Genomic DNA, 14,388 nt, shown 5'->3' with positions numbered 1-14,388 from the left:
AACACATTTTATCGAAGACAATTTGAATACACAGAAATAATGTGACGAGATCCTGAGGCCCATTGTGAGGCAACGTTTTTTTAAGGTATCTGTTACCATCAGATGCATATCTRTATTCCCAGTCATGTGAAATCCATAGATTAGGGYCTAATTTACTTATTTCAATTGACTGATTTCCTCATATGCACTGTAACTCAGAGCGTCTGCTAAATGACTTAAATGTAAATGTAAAATCTTTGAAATTGTTGCATGTTGCGTTTAGTTCATATTTCACTCATAAACAGGTGTTACTAACTCTTGCAAGTAAGTATTCAAATAACTAAAAATAACATAACAACAAAATAGGTTAGCTATTAAGGACGTAAAAGACAAATTACATACTTTTTTGTAACCTCGACAGTCAGTCATTCTACTTTCATTCATTGTCCAGTCGGTAATTACAACACCATGACACATTTGGCCACATGTTGGCGCCAAATGACAATAAATTCTTCCCACCGTCCATATATAGTTTGCACGAACAACGATCGCCTTAATTTACTGGTAATTGCCTTGGAAGACTGTCCCTATTGCTTGTGGAGATATGCTCTGATGAGGTCGACTGACCGAAAGCTTTTTGTAAGAAATTTGCATCTGACAAGAAGTGTGTGGAGACGGTTTCCTGTTTTTCCTGTTTTTTATTTTGCCTCCTGCGCCTTCACTTATCGATTTTGGATTAGTCTTTAGAAAATGTGTTACTTTTGTTATCAATCTTTATACAATATAATAAAAAAAGAAGACAACCTGATGTTGGYTACAGTGATTGAATACACTGTAAATACAGAAACGTGTATTTTATTGTTTAAATGACCACACTGTGTGGATGTCAATGTTAACTGGATTCAGAATAGTCCAAATTCCTCCATGAGGAAGATGATTGGTCCAATTTTTCCGCTCACCTCTGGTCCTGGCCGGTTCCCCTGACTTTATTAGCGTAATAGTTTGCGCAAGAGCTTGGAATGAGCGTCGTACATAAATATGGAGCGGGCATCCAAGAATTTCAGAATCACTGTCACCAGGTGTGAGCTGTAGTCGGCTGGACTTTTACACCGGATTGCGATTCAATAGAATCTTTCGGAATGAATAAAGTAATCTGCGTTGTTTTGCTCTCTAACGTCTGGATCTATTTCTGCGAAGGAGGTGAGAATATTTATTTTGATACTCTTATAAGTATATTATTTTGTGAAAATATTGTATATGGCTTATTAATAATAGTTTATAATTATACTTTTACATAAACTGTTATCGATTTATCTGAATTGCTTTAATACAAATTCGAATGTTTGTAATGGAAAAAAGAGATGAATGGATACAATAATACAACATTGTATAGCCTTCTAAACTTTTGCAATATATTTTCAGTGGACCCTTGCTGTGCACAACCATGTGAAAATAGGGGCTTATGTAATTCAAAAGGCTTCGACGACTATGAGTGTGAATGCACAAGAACTGGATATTATGGAAAGAACTGCACAACTCGTAAGTGAAACATTTTTAGGTCTAATACAAATTCCATCGATATTATGTATATCATTATTCACGAGGAGTATTCGATATTGTTATTATAAATATTTCTTACTCCCTCTCCACTCTGCAGCTGAATTCCTAACATGGATAAAGATATCATTGAAACCAGCCCCGAACACTGTGCACTACTTCCTTACACACTACAAAGGGGTGTGGAATGTCATCAACAAGATCACTTTCGTGAGAAATGCTATCATGAGCTATGTCTTGACATGTAAGTTGAAATAATATCACATTTTTGAAAGACTGTTGAGTCAATGTATTATTTGGATATACCTGTATGATATTTACTGATATGGGAAGGGTGGAGATAAAGAAAGAAATTAACGAAATATGAGTGAAAAAATACATTATAAATATTTTTCTGTTAAATTTAATGTAAGAAAAACTGACTGATTACATTATTAGCTCAGTTTCTGAACAAATTAAATAATGTTGCTCTCTGCCTCTCTATTTAATAGCCCGCTCACATTTGGTGGACAGCCCACCGACTTACAATTCTGATTATGGCTACAAGAGCTGGGAAGCTTACTCCAACCTGTCTTACTATACACGGACCCTTCCCCCATTGCCAAAGGGCTGTCCTACACCTATGGGAACTGCAGGTAAGTGAGCTCCCTCCTAACCAGTCTTTTGGGATTCCTTTTCTAAGAGCATGGAAGCCGTAGAAATTAACTTCAGACCGGTTTCTAAATCATTCCCACCAGTCGAAAGTCACAGCCTTCTGAAGTTTCCAAGACGAGGCTGAACGATATGGCAGTCGAATTAACATAATTGTAACTGTCGTTAGTAACCGAATAAAGATTTTGTTGAGGTAGGACCCCAAGTATTTTGCTAACATYGCTCCTTCTCCTTATAGGAAGAGCCGTGCTTCCAGATGCCAAGCTTGTGGTGGAGAAGGTTATGTTGAGGAAGCGGTTCATTCCGGATCCTCAGGGTTCCAATCTTATGTTCGCCTTCTTCGCCCAGCACTTCACCCACCAGTTCTTCAAATCAGACTTCAAGAAAGGACCAGCTTTCACCAAAGCCTTGGGCCATGGCGTAAGTCTAATTTACAATACACAACCAATAGTGGGTCTGTCATCTGAAAATATTTTTCCATTTTGTTTCATGGTTGACTTTAACTTCTAGGCTTGGAGTGTATGTTTGGACTCACTCTTTACCTCTGTGTTTCAGGTGGACTTACACCATGTCTATGGAGACACTCTGGAGAGACAGCACAAGCTGAGGCAGTTCAAGAATGGCAAACTGAAGTATCAGGTTGTGAATGGCGAGGTCTACCCCCCATTGGTAAGGGAGGTTGGGGTCGAGATGCACTATCCACCCCACGTGCTCGAGGAGCACCGCTTCGCTGTGGGCCACGAGCTTTTCGGCCTGGTCCCCGGTCTCATGATGTACGCCACCATCTGGCTGAGAGAGCACAACCGCGTCTGTGACGTCATGATGCAGGAGCATCCCGAATGGGACGACGAACGCATTTTCCAGACCACACGCCTCATCCTAATTGGTGAGTTATCAGTACTAAAACTGGACACACCTACTGTGCCTACTGTACTGTCTTAGATCCTTCAGGTCCTTATAATGGGAATCGTATATGATMAAAGTGAGGCAATGTTTGAGAGTGTTTTAGAAACCGTACAATGCATACAGATTAAAACAGCTCTGTGTAAAACAGATCAAAACACTATATTTAGTGGGTGTCAGATATTTATTGAGCAATATCTCACCAACCTTCTCATGCATTCCTTCCTTCCTTCCTTCCTTCCTTCCTTCCTTCCTTCCTTGCAGGCGAGACCATAAAGATCGTGATCGAGGACTACGTCCAGCACCTGAGCGGCTACCACTTCCAGCTCAAGTTCGACCCGGAGCTCCTGTTCAACCAGCGCTTCCAGTACCAGAACCGTATTGCAGCTGAGTTCAATACCCTGTACCACTGGCACCCACTAATGCCTGACACCTTCAACATCGAGGGCCGCGCCTACACCTACCCCCAGTTTGTCTTCAACAACTCCCTGGTTACAGAGCACGGCATCAACAACCTGGTGGAGTCCTTCACCAAGCAGATCGCTGGAAGGGTGAGTTGTCTAGTGTACATTGGTGTCCTATGGGAAGCAGTGGTGGAAAAAGTACCCAATTGTCCTACTTGAGTAAAAGTAAAGCTACCTTAATAGAAAATGACTCAATTAAAAGTGAAAATAACGCAGTAAAATTCTACTTGAGTAAAAGTATTTGGTTTTAAATATACTTAAGTATCAAAAGTAAATGTAATTGCTAAATTATACTTAAGTATCAAAAGTAAAAATAATTTCAAATTTCTTATATTAAGCAAACCAGACGGCACCATTTTCTTGTTTTTTTTAATTCACTGATAGCCAGGGGCACACTCAGACATCATTTACAAATGAATCATGTTTTTAGTGAGTCAACCAGATCAGAGGCAGTAGGGATGACCAGGGATGTTCTCTTGATAAGTGTGTGAATTAGACCATTTTTCTGTCCTGCTGGGCATTCAAAATGTGAAGAGTACATTTGCGGTCCAGGAAAAATGTATGGAGTAAAAAGTACATACTTTTCTTTAGGAATGTAGTGAAGTAAAAGTTGTCAGAAATATAAATAGTAAAGTACAGATACCCCAAAAACCTACTTAAGTAGGACTTAAGTATTTTTTATTTAAGTACTTTACACCACTGATGGGGAGTAGTGGGCACTCGACACTGGAACATCCTTACAGCAATAGTATTTCATTGATGCCTAAGTGAGAACTGTTTTGTCACAAATAAACGGAGCTGGTTGGGGAATGGTGTGTTTTCAATCTCAGTATACATCCAATTTCAAACATTAGACGTAGTAGTCCTTCCTAATGTTAGACGTGGTAGTCCTTCCTAATGTTAGACGTGGTAGTCCTTCCTAATGTTTAGACGTGGTAGTCCTTCCTAATGTTAGACGTGGTAGTCCTTCCTAATGTTAGACGTGGTAGTCCTTCCTAATGTTAGACGTGGTAGTCCTTCCTAAGTGAACAATTCCCAAACTCCTGATACAGCTCCACTAATGAATCTTAATTCCTATTGGTTCCCAGGTGGCTGGTGGACGTAACCTGCCTCCTTCAGTAGTGGGCGTGGCAGCTAAGGCCCTGGAGCACAGCAGAGACATGCGTTACCAGTCCCTCAACGCCTACAGGAAACGCTTCAACATGAGGGCCTACTCCTCTTTCGAGGATCTCACAGGTGAGACACACATCTTAAAGGGATAGTTCGGGATTTTGTCAATGAAGCCCTGTATCTACTTTCCCAGAGTCAGATGAACGAGCCCGTGGATACCATTTTCCAGAGACATAAAATGGTATCCCCATGAGTTCATCTGACTCATAAAGGCCTTAATTGCCAAAATCCCGAAGTGTCCCTTTATTATTGCTATTTATTTATCCTCAGTCTAACTAGGTGAAAGGTTTCATTTAGTAAGCACAGGTGCATGGCAACTGAAGTAGTCCCTGGAWAAAGCGACAGGATTGGTTCAGTCAAGCCCAGCTGTTTTGTTATTGGCATGGTTACTACCTACATGGCAGCTGCTGATATAGAGGGTGGGCAGGGAGTGGCTGCCGCCTATTATACCCTGAGGGTGTATTATTGAAGTCTGCACATGTAATCTTCAACGTACGATCACATACACATTTACACTCTCACGTGAGATTCACACAAGGTTCAACTGTACTGTGTCTATACTTGCATCATTGAGTTCCTATAAAGACCAAAACACAGACTTGTCATAGCATGCACCTTTTCACTGGGCACACACTGGTTGAATCCAAGTTGTTTCCACATAAGTTCAATGAAATTACGTTGAACCAATGTTGAATTGACGTCTGTGCCCAGTGGGTTGTTTGTTTACTTTTTATTTTGTGAGTGAAGGATTTAATAGACGTGTGTGACTAGCAATGCCTTGTATATACGCTAGATGACTGATAGTGCCAATATGGCCGACTGGTGGCTTCAAAGCCTTATAATGGCCAATACATAGCTTCAGCAATCCAGGGTGTATATACATCATTGGTGACTAGCAGGCTAGATTTATTAACCCTTTGTTGTTCTGTGGGTGTTGCAGGAGAGAAAGAGCTGGCTGCGGAGCTGGAGAGTCTATATGGGGAAGTGGATGCTGTAGAGCTGTACCCAGGCCTTCTGGTGGAGCGCCCCAGACCTAACTCTGTCTTCGGGGAGACTATGATCGAAATGGGCTCCCCCTATTCCCTGAAAGGTCTCCTGGGAAACCCCATTTGCTCGCCGGAATACTGGATGCCCAGCACGTTCGGAGGGATTGTGGGCTTTGACATCGTCAACACTGCTTCATTGGAGAGGCTGGTGTGCAGCAATGTCAAAGGTCCTTGTCCTATGGTGTCTTTTCAAGTGCCAGATTTTTTTAGAGTGTTTGAGCAGGCGTCAGCCAACGCAAGCGAGACACACCCGAGTGACGTGAACCCAGGTGTTCTGCTGAAAGAAAGGACTTCAGAGCTTTAAAGAGCTAAAGCAATAGGTTTTATTCAAATACACTTAGCAGTGTCTAGTGTTCTAAAGTTGCTCTCATTTTAGGTTGTTTTGCTGTATTTAAGATTTTATTGTTATATTTGCAAGCAAAAATGATTTATTTTGCTGCAGCAATTATGACATTTAGCATGGCAATATGCAATTATTTTGTCCAATTTGTTGCAAAACTGCACTGACGAGAGAGAACATTTGACATTTGGCTAAATTTAACCATATTATGCGGTAAATGTGCGTAATTATTTGAAATTGCCAGGCCTCTTTTTGTACTGCAGTGATGGGTAATTTGTATGCAATAATATTTCGATGATTTAACTGTTTTATGAGGAAATAGTGCAGTGATTGGACAAATTTATAAATATTATAATTTGGGATCGCGGAATCCTTGAGGGACTTATTTAGTTATTTATTGTTTATTAATTTATGTATTTAATATTTATTAGTGTATTGTTGATTATTTAGTCGTGATTATGTTTTTAAATATGAAAACCGTTTACTAATTTGTAATGCTTAACATGAACAAAAGTAAGTTAGTTTTCTCTGTATACACTGTGAAACTTGGAGTTACATGGGGCGGTTAAGAGCATTGGGCCAATAACTGAAAGGTCGCTGGTTCAAGTCCCCGAGCTGGCAAGGAGGAAAAATCAGTCGTTATTCTGCCCTTGAGAAAGGCAGTTAACCCCCAACAACAACTGCTCCCCGGGTGCCGATGATGTGGACGTCAATTTAGGCAGCCCCCCGCAACTCTCTGATTCCAAGGGGTTGGGTTAAATGCGGAAGACTTTTCAGTGGAATGCATTCAGTTGTGCAACTGTCTAGGTATCTCCTTGCTTGAAGCAAAGACCTATCCGAAATACTTTTATGTTGTTTGTCTGTCTAGAACTTGAACTACCGCATGGAAAATCAGCTGGGGTGTATTTGTCAGTCTTTTTTTTKGTCAAATATAATGTTATTGCAAATGTGTGAAGTGAATATTTGTGAGACTGTATTATTACAGAGTGAAATGAATGAATGCAAATGAATCACACTAATAAAATTATTGATAAATTGATTGTCTTTTAATGCTTTCTTAAGTGCCATACCATTTTAATTGGAATGTAAATTGTGACTTTACTGTTATAAAAGGAGCAATCTGCAGTTCAAACAACAACAAAGTGGACACCCTGCCCCAGTTTTTGGTAAACAGCTGAGGGATGGGGCTGGAGAAGTATAACCAGTCTTAAATTCATAGATAAGGCTATAGATGCAAGGACTGACCATCCATAAGATCAAAATGATAGTTTTAACCATGTTTTGAGGCTAGACACTGTTATTACATTGTTAAACAACAATGGAACAAATTAAACATGCTTACAGATGAGGTATGGCAATTGAACAAAGCTCATGAGGAATTAATAAGTTATATTCTTCAAGAATCAATGGGTACATATCATTAATAAAAAATGTAAGAATGGACGTAGGAATCACAGATTGCCCCTTTAACATGGTTGCATATAAAAAATAATTCACCCATCTGCCTGTGAATAAAACAAGTTAAATTTGACATTGCATTTATTATAGTGCTTTATTTATTAAGAACCATTAGTCTTTCTGGGCTAATATTCTTGGGATTGTAGACACAACACTATGCAATACAATAGAAAAAAATCAACATTGTAATGAGTGGGCTTACCCCACRTCACACATACACTCATCTCATACCCAGACCACTCTAATGAAACTAGCTAGAAGGATGCTGTTGCTTAATAGATTTAGAAGGGAACAGAGAACATCCCTTTCACTTTAATGTAGTCTGTCATTCTTACTCATTTCAAACTTTCCTTTACTCATACAGGGATTAACTTTAAAGTCTGAAAGGTGTTTGCCCATCTGACAAATCAGGAGTATTTTTTGGGTTGGTTGAAGATCGCTTGTCCAAAAATGTGAAATGCTTGTTACTGGCAGAAGTGCCATATATTGCCTGGCGTTCACCTATACATACAGTAGGGGAGGAATCAGAAAGATAAGTACTGGATCAGTACTGGCTCAACTTGCACAATTGCCAGAAATTGTCTGTCTTTCACTTAAACAATGGGGAGGAACCAGAAATATAAGTTTTAGGCTACTGGAATTCTTTGCAGTTTGGCTGTTTTAACTATAATTGTTTTATCACCGGCCAAATGGGGCAATCTCAGATCGGGCTCATGTCACGATCGTGTGGAGGATTGACGGATCAAAACGCAGCATTAGGAAAATAAGCCATCTTCCTTTTTATTATGAAGAAGGAGAACCAAAAACAAAACACTATTACAAAACAAACAAACGACCGTGAAGCTATGAACGTAGTGCACATACAGGCTACAAACGTATAACATAGACAATTTCCCACAAATACCTAAAGCCTATGGCTCCCTTAAATATGGCTCCCAATCAGAGACAACTATGACCAGCTGTCTCTGATTGAGAACCAAATCAGGCAGCCATAGACTTTTCTAAACACCTACACTCAACCATAGACTAGACTAGACACATACACTAAACCATAGACTATTCTAGACACATCCACTCAACACAAACCCATACACTCTAACAAATCCCCCTAGACACTCCAAACCACCCAAGACAATACAAAAACACAAACCTAACCCCATGTCACACCCTGACCTAACTAAAATAATAAAGAAAACAAAGAATACTAAGGCCAGGGCGTGACAGCTCAACTGCTCAGTTGACTTGCCCCAGCCAATAGGGCAACGCTTAATGTCAATCCCTGTTTATACCAGTAACTTGCAACTTGGATTCTAGTTTATGAAGTTTTGGCTCAGCCACTGAGACTGAGTGCCAACAAACCGTTGGACAAACGAGTGGGCCTCCCGGGTGGCACAGTGGTCTAGGGCACCGCATCGCAGTGCTAGCTGCGCCACCAGAGTCTCTGGGTTCGTGCCCAGGCTGGGCTGGGTTCGCGCCCAGGCTCTGTCGCAGCCGGCCGCAACCGGGAGGTCYGTGGGGCGACGCACAATTGGCATAGTGTCGTCCGGGTTAGGGAGGGTTTGGCCGGTAGGGATATCCTTGTCTCAGTATGTAAAAAATGTAATAAAATGTATGCACTCTACTGTAAGTCGCTCTGGATAAGAGCGTCTGCTAAATGACTAAAATGTAAAATGTACAAAGGAAATGAATACACAGCCACATACCAAGTTAAATAGTGTGAGCAGCCAGGAAGGAAAATGTGAACAATCCAAATCCATTAGCAACAAGGACTTCATTATAATCCTGAGAATTTTATATGGGAATTTATTGTCATTTTATTTCATTTGTGTTACTTTGATATTGGTCAAATGCAGGTAAAGGTTTTGTGGATGGTTTGGCTATGTTATGGTATGAAACCAAGTCTATCAATCATGACAGGTCTATTTATTGTGCTTGAAACCCATCACAGTGCTAGATGCTATCACAATAGTGGCATGAGAAATAATGTCAGTACTGAAGATTTCTTGAAAGTTAAGGAGCCTGTAGTCATTTTAGAAGGGGAAAGAAATGTGTAGGCGTAACCTATCATTAACATGACAATTCCATAAGGAGTTATCAAAAGAGATACAAACTGGCACCCAGGCTAGCCTAATGGTAGTTTGTACACAACATGCCACAAAAAAATGTATTGTGATGACATACTGTGTGCATTGGGACGTAAGCCTAACGCCTAGCTTACCTGTCACACATTAACTCACAATGCCCAACTTTCTGGGTGTACAAGGAACAGAACATAAGCACCCTATTCAGTGTTTAATAGATTTGCCCAATTAGTGCTTGCGTTGCGTAATTAGTGCCTGGTTTGGTTGGTGCATAGCTTTGGATCATAAATTCTCTGCTGACCCAACTGGGAGGCTGCAGACTGCTGCCAACTATTTGTGTGGGCAGCTACAGTGGGGCAAAAATGTATTTAGTCAGCCACCAATTGTGCAAGTTCTCCCACTTAAAAAGATGAGAGAGGCCTGTAATTTTCATCATAGGTACACTTCAACTATGACAGACAAAATGAGAAAAAAAAATCCAGAAAATAACAATTATGGTGGAAAATAAGTATTTGGTCAATAACAAAAGTTTATCTCAATACTTTGTTATATACCCTTTGTTGGCAATGACAGAGGTCAAATGTTTTCTGTAAGTCTTCACAAGGTTTTCATACACTGTTGCTGGTATTTTGGCCCATTCCTCCATGCAGATCTCCTCTAGAGCAGTGATGTTTTGGGGCTGTTGCTGGGCAACACGGACTTGCAACTCCCTCCAAAGATTTTCTATGGGTTGAGACTGGAGACTGGCTAGGCCACTCCAACCTTGAAATGCTTCTTACGAAGCCACTCCTTCGTTGCCCGGGCGGTGTGTTTGGGATCTTGTCATGCTGAAAGACCCAGCCACGTTTCATCTTCAATGCCCTTGCTGATGGTAGGCTTTGTTACTTTGGTCCCAGCTCTCTGCAGGTCATTCACTAGGTCCCCCGTGTGGTTCTGGGATTTTTTCTCACCGTTCTTGTGATCATTTTGACCCCACGGGGTGAGATCTTGCGTGGGGCCCAGATCGAGGGAGATTTCCTAATAATTGCTCCCACAGTTGATATCTTCAAACCAAACTGCTTACCTATTGCAGATTCAGTCTTCCCAGCCTGGTGCAGGTCTACAATTTTGTTTCTGGTGTCCTTTGACAGCTCTTTGGTCTTGGCCATAGTGGAGTTTGGAGTGTGACTGTTTGAGGTTGTGGACAGTTGTCTTTTATACTGATAACAAGTTCAAACAGGTGCCATTAATACAAGGTAACGAGTGGAGGACAGAGGAGCCTCTTAAAGAAGAAGTTACAGGTCTGTGGAGAGCCAGAAATCTTGCTTGTTTGTAGGTGACCAAATACTTATTTTCCACCATAATTTGCAAATAAATTCATTAAAAATCCTACAATGTGATTTTCTGGATTTCTTTTTCTCATTTTGTCTGTCATAGTTGAAGTGTACCTATGATGAAAATTACAGGCCTCTCTCATCTTTTTAAGTGGGAGAACTTGCACAATTGGTGGCTGACTAAATACTTTTTTGCCCCACTGTATATGTGGTCTCAGAGCACTTTGTATTATTCTGTACGTAAATCAGAGACACTCTTTTTAGTATGAYATGTTACGTTTCGTATATTATGTATTGATTTATGGATGTCCATCACCCATTTTGTATGACATGTTACAAATTACAATTCGTATTATATGTTACAAATTTGCAGAAATCTATAATATTTTACAAATTCTAGCTAGGTGGCTGACATTAGCTAGCTTGCTAACGTTAGCTAGGCAASGATTTAGGGTTAAGGTTGGGGCTAAGTTTAGGAGTTAGGTTAAACGGTTAAAGTTAGGGGATGAGTTAGTTAAAAGGGTTACGGTTAGGGTTAACTAACGTGCTAGGTAGTTGCAAAGTAGCTAAAAAGTACTAAATAGTTGAAAAGTTGCTAATTATCTAAAATGCTAAAGTTGTCCGTGATGACATTCGAATTCGCAACCTTTGGTAACCATCTGTCTTATGTAACCATACCAAAAGCAACATATCATACTAATTTGAGTGTGCCGGATTGACATTTACTAGGTTACTTCTAGTCTATGAGACAAGGCTGGGCAGCTGCAGCCGCCACTGGTTACTTCTACTATCAGAAGGCCCAGAAGACCATCAAACCCAAGGAAGAGGTCCAGGTGATTTACAATGAGAATAGTAAGCTGAAGTCAGTTACTGAATGTGCAGCAGATAAAAATTAAATTAGCATAGGTTGATCTTCACAACTAGAAATTGTTTGGTCCAAATTAAATCATGTAGCTATGGAAAGCCTTGAAAGTATTCTCATAACCCATTAAATAAACTAAACCATGTTTTTAACCCTGATCCTGACCAATCAAAAGGGACTGGCTGTGGCCTGTCTGTGGGCCAACGCAGACCTAGGTCAACTAGACCAACAGGAGCCTCCCTCTGTATGTCTTCACACCAGGAGAGAAATATGGCACCTTCAAGTCTAGAAATATCAATGTTAGTAGACACTCATCCATAATTCCTTATATGGTATGTCCTTTCTGTGTTCTAGGAGGTGGCTTCGACAGGTGGACTGCTGTTGCCATGGGGGTACAGTCCTCTGTACTGTGGACAGGTGGTGCCATGGCAATACAGTCCACTGTATTGTGGGCCTGTGGTGAAGAAGGTAAGACATGTTTTCCTCTCCTAGCTGGTTTCTCCATGTTGTAGAGTATAATGTTAATTGAGATGTCATAAAGGAGAGTAGGAAGTCCTTGATTTTGTCTCCATGGAAACTGATTTATAACCAGTTCCATTCCTGGCATGAACTACTGTATGTGTGTCTGAAATAAGCTCTGTCCACTGACTGTTGAGCTTTCTTTCAACCAATCACATTCCTTCTGCCCTCGAGGCAGAGCTGCCCTCAGAATATCCACTGAGAGTCCATTCAAATCATGGCTGTTCAATGTCAATGCAATATATACGCCATAGAATTCGAATAAGTTGAATGGACAATCCAATTCAAAGCAATGCACCATGAGATGTGGATTGGCGGCAGCCATGTTGGATGGAACATTGCTTCAGTGAGTTTCAGAACATGATGTCTCCCTTCCTCTTTATCTCAGATTGCCTCGCAGAATGTGGAGCACTTATGCGCACACAGCTTTTTCCAGTCACAGAGTCTTCTGATGAGTTACATCAGGGGGTATCAGGTACTGTATAACAACCTATGTTATAACCTCCTTATAACTGTATAACTCAGAACACTGTCAGCGTTCTATCTTATCTGTGTCCAAAGGGACCGGCTTTCTAGTGTCCAAACTTTTGAYTGGTACTGTATATTAATGTCATTATTCGGCAACAGTTACAACACACCTATCTGGGGCGTATTCATTATGTTGCAAAACATTTCGCAAACGTAACGGGGAGGGACCTACCTGAATTTGTTCTTGTTTTGCTCTGTTTGCATCAGTTTGTTTTTTAAACTTTAAACGGTTTCCGTAATGAATATACCCTTGATCTAATAAAAAAGTTTTTCTCATTGAAAGAAGGGAATCGGTAGAATTCTAGATAACTGAGCATCTCAAAGAGAACAACTCTGTCGTCTTTTTGAAATCCACACCACATAGAACAAACATGTGTCTCTGATTAGGAATCACATCGCACTTGTCATTGCATCTCTATCTGTAACATGGTCCAGGTGGTAGTGTTGATTCTGATAGAATCATGGCCCAGGTGGTAGTGTTACTTCTGATAGAATCATGGCCCAGGTGGTAGTGTTACTTCTGATAGAATCATGGCCCAGGTGGTAGTGTTGATTCTGATCGAAACATACCATACATACATGGTTGCCATATTCTCAAAATGAGCAGAAATGTGTATATTTACAGTATGATGACTGTACTTTTTTACAGTAAGATGTCTAAAATTTGCCATTTAAGCAATGATGATGCCAGTTTTACCAAAACAATACACAACACAGAGTTCCATCTCTTAATGTGGAATAGACAAATTGCTAAATATTCACTTGGGACCAGTGTTGGGGGTAATATATTAAAAGTAACGGAGTAATATAATGACTTACTGTCTTAAAATATTGTAAAATTATTACAGTTACTTTTTCAAGTAACCCACATATTACTTTCAGAAGCATATCTCTACCGGCGTGTTATGTCTTTTTTAAAGCCTTGTCTAATGCTGACAGAATTCATGCTGTAGGCTAACTCATTTTCAACTAGCTATCGTAAACCTGAAAATCTAAGAAAGATGGCAGCTGTGTAGTTACCCCGCTTAACCTTTTCCTTGTGGGAATGCTCCCATTAGTTTGAGTTAATCGATGAGAAAGAGAATACAATTTTAGTCAAATGTAAACTATGCAAAGGCAGCATGGATCTCCTTGTCCAGAAACACCACATCAAACCTAAAAAGTAATCTGGAGGTCGTGAACAAAGGCACAAAGCTGGTAGCCAATGTTCCACAAATACRTAACAAAGATGCATTAATAATATTTCCAATATTATTCGACATTTCTATATCAACAATTGAAATGTCCGATATATGCAATTCAAAACGGCAATAATGACATCAACATATATTGCTAAGAATGTGAGCGTAGGGTGACTGCCCTATCGGGGTCTCAAACGCAGACCACCAGCATCAATGACGAATGCCCTAACCACTGTCCCAATAAGGGATATCGTGCTTAACTTGTGCTTAATGGGCCAGTGTAGTTAGGCTCTGTCCAGAAGAAAACCTAACCCCCTCCTCACTAGACACTGAAAC

General features: G+C 40.3%; 1 protein-coding gene across 1 annotated transcript; it reads left to right on the top strand.

The window, feature by feature from the left end:
• Positions 1–291: 291 nt before the first annotated feature.
• Positions 292–7,149, top strand: LOC111979383 (prostaglandin G/H synthase 2-like). The gene is made up of 9 exons (XM_024009883.2): positions 292–1,179; positions 1,402–1,518; positions 1,637–1,780; positions 2,028–2,171; positions 2,426–2,607; positions 2,743–3,073; positions 3,355–3,641; positions 4,643–4,790; positions 5,665–7,149. Exons 1-9 carry the CDS (start codon positions 1,119–1,121, stop codon positions 6,072–6,074), a joined length of 1,824 nt encoding a protein of 607 aa, XP_023865651.1. The 5' UTR covers positions 292–1,118; the 3' UTR covers positions 6,075–7,149.
• Positions 7,150–14,388: the final 7,239 nt, after the last annotated feature.

This window comes from Salvelinus sp. IW2-2015, linkage group LG19 (genome assembly GCF_002910315.2).
Source record: "Salvelinus sp. IW2-2015 linkage group LG19, ASM291031v2, whole genome shotgun sequence".
In the NCBI taxonomy this organism is placed as follows: Eukaryota; Metazoa; Chordata; class Actinopteri; order Salmoniformes; family Salmonidae; genus Salvelinus; species Salvelinus sp. IW2-2015.
The sequence above is the reverse complement of the archived record's forward strand: the minus strand, read 5'-3'. Positions and strand labels throughout refer to the sequence as shown.